The sequence below is a fragment of the Salmo salar genome, chromosome ssa06 (genome assembly GCF_905237065.1).
Source record: "Salmo salar chromosome ssa06, Ssal_v3.1, whole genome shotgun sequence".
In the NCBI taxonomy this organism is placed as follows: domain Eukaryota; kingdom Metazoa; phylum Chordata; class Actinopteri; order Salmoniformes; family Salmonidae; genus Salmo; species Salmo salar.
Window position 1 is genome coordinate 64,657,726 of NC_059447.1, and position 2,494 is coordinate 64,660,219.

The 2,494-nt window shown below is 41.4% G+C and overlaps 1 protein-coding gene across 2 annotated transcripts; it reads right to left on the bottom strand.

Moving 5' to 3' along the window:
- Positions 1-235: 235 nt before the first annotated feature.
- LOC100196581 (basic leucine zipper transcription factor, ATF-like 3) lies at positions 236-1,588 on the bottom strand. 2 transcript variants are annotated; one of them, XM_014204739.2, is made up of 3 exons: positions 1,272-1,588; positions 865-975; positions 236-670 (listed from the first exon to the last, which is right to left on the bottom strand). In XM_014204739.2, exons 1-3 carry the CDS (start codon positions 1,344-1,346, stop codon positions 485-487), a joined length of 372 nt encoding a protein of 123 aa, XP_014060214.2. In that variant the 5' UTR covers positions 1,347-1,588; the 3' UTR covers positions 236-484.
- Between the last annotated feature and the right edge of the window lie 906 nt (positions 1,589-2,494).

Below are 2,494 nucleotides of genomic sequence, written 5' to 3' on the forward strand. Positions count from 1 at the left end.
ATCTAATTTATCAACTAAGTGTTGAAATTCATAAATACATTAGTAATAGCCAGTGTATAACCTTTTTTAGAGTAGGGAATAAGGAAACCCCGTAAAAATGCTTTATGGTTTATTGTTTCTGGTAAAGGAGAAGTTCCCACATGGCCAAACCCAGATCCCGGAAAACCAGTTCAAAAACACAAGTGATTATTAAAGGTGCGGAAACCACATTTATCAGACTCAAAGGGAGATGGTCTCATGGGAGAGGCATATGCAATGTATTTGCAATTTATTATACAAAACATTTTAAACAGGACAAGCAATTTGAACATCTGAAACAAAGCTCATTACTTCAACCTAGAATTATTTGATTCCAACTTGATTCAAGCTATACAAAACTAATTGACACAGAGAGTTCAAAGGACAGAGGAGGACATGCATAATCTGACCTGTTAACAAGTCTCCCATGTTGGTTTGTCTCTGTGGTCTTTGCATGGTATGGTGGCTATCTGTGAAGACTGGAGAGGACCCCTACATCCCTGGGCCCTGACCCCAGGTTGGGAACACAGTGCCTGATGGGACAGAGAGGCTCATGGGCCTTGAGAGCCTCAGTCAGACGCCTTTGCTCCTCAGACAGAAACTGTACCTCCTTCTTCAGCCGCCTGTTCTTCTGATCCAGACACTCATATGCCTGTATGGGAACAAACTGGGCTCAGTTACTTTATAATCTTACTAGCAGAGTAGAATAAAAGTTGAATCCGCTTGATTCAGAGAATGAGTGTGACATTGATAGCTGCGTTATTCCTGTCATATAAGAGAAAAGGTTAGACTATGCCAAGATAGTTGTGTGACGATAAGGAGTCTGTTATGCACGTACAGACCCACCTTATGCAGCTCATCTGCTCTCTGTGTCTGTCTTTTTCGGTTCTTCTGTGCTGCCACCCTGTTATTTTCCCTTCTTTTTAGTCTCCAGTCATCATCTTCATCACCAGAGCTCTGCAGCAAAGGTACAGAATGCCACACTGCATGTATGTCAGAATATCACACAACGCTGCTACTCCCTCTCTGATTAAGCTTTGTGTGGTCATCCAACACAATGATGCTGATTACTATTCCATTTGTCAATAGATTCTAGAAATGTCCGTTTAATCCTCATGACATGATAAATAGGCTATTAAAAAAAAAAAAAGATTCCATTGTGATAAATTGTATAGACTGACAAAAAATAAAAGGAATAATTGTATAAACCATTATCAACTTTAGCCTACTATTTTTGTGTATTTCACACTTACCTCGCATCTTTGAAGCATAAAACCGCTTTGGTCATTGATGTGTAGAAAGCAGCGAGAAATATCGCAGTCAGACATCCCAGACGCAATAATAAGTTTAGCCTATATCGATTATTTAAAATATGAAATGTATTAAAAAAACAAGTCGCCTTTGAAAGTTTTATTTCAGGTAGCAAGTTCCAAGATATATAGTCTACAAAAGTGATACGGATTTGCATGCAAGAGACAAACAGTTTCACTTGTTCAAAGTGCACTTGCCACTTCATTGAAGACGCCAATATTTATTTTAAATCACGTGCTAAATAGTGTGCGACGCCCTTTGAGCGTTGGGACAAGAGCAAAGCAGCACGTACTTTACTTGTTTTTAAAAGTGCTTGTTAAATTGTTTAAAATAGATGTAGGTTTGTTACTCAAAACAACATGTTGTATACATTTTCTTTACATTTTAGGACCAGATGCTCGTTCCCACAATGTTTCAGAAAGTTTAAGAACACTTTTTAAAATGTTATGTTCAATCTGGCTGTTACAGCTTGTATTCTTATATTCTCATAAGCCTACAACTGAGGATGACCTCAACGCTGTGACAAATCTTGTGTAAAAAATAATACCCAAGCAAAGAAGGGGACTGTTTTAAAAAGTGATTCTATACAGTATGCAGTTTCCGTTATCCAACATGTGAGGGCGATATTGTATCACAGACTTCCGCAAACATAAACCCCATCACTGCTGAAATACTACAGTATTGCATCCTTCCAATCGCAATAGGAGCATAGTTGTTCCTGCACAAATAGGAGCATAGTTGTTCCTGAGCTCTGCCTGCTCTATGGCTCTCTTGATGGGTGGTCTGGTCCTGCTAGCTGTCTTGTCCTCTCTGTTGGGCCTGCTGCTGAACACCTCCCCAAACACCTCCAGGGACTTGGCTGTGGGACGCATGTTCAGCACCTGTCTCAGGCCGTTAGCCCTCTGATGCACCGCCTGGAGAGACTTTACAGCAGACACATCTGTCACCAGTCACTCAACCGTGGTCATATATGAAACATACACTTATGTTGGATAGAAGAGGGTGTAATGGGAGCATAGCTGCGGCCTCCGACCGCAAGGCACTACAGAGGGTAGTGCGTATGGCCCAGTACATCCCCGGGGCCAAGCTTCCTGCCATCCAGGACCTCTATACCAGGCGGTGTCAGAGGATGGCCCTAAAAATTGTCGAAGACTCCAGCCACCCT

Excerpts from the sequence above, each read along its gene's own strand:
- LOC100196581 (XM_014204739.2), bottom strand. The coding sequence starts at position 1,346 with ATGTCTGACTGCGATATTTCTCGCTGCTTTCTACACATCAATGACCAA. Across the intron at positions 976-1,271 it reads TTATGCTTCAAAGATGCGAG|AGCTCTGGTGATGAAGATGA; the intron begins GTAAGTGTGAAA and ends CCTTTGCTGCAG. Across the intron at positions 671-864 it reads GAGCAGATGAGCTGCATAAG|GCATATGAGTGTCTGGATCA; the intron begins GTGGGTCTGTAC and ends GTTCCCATACAG.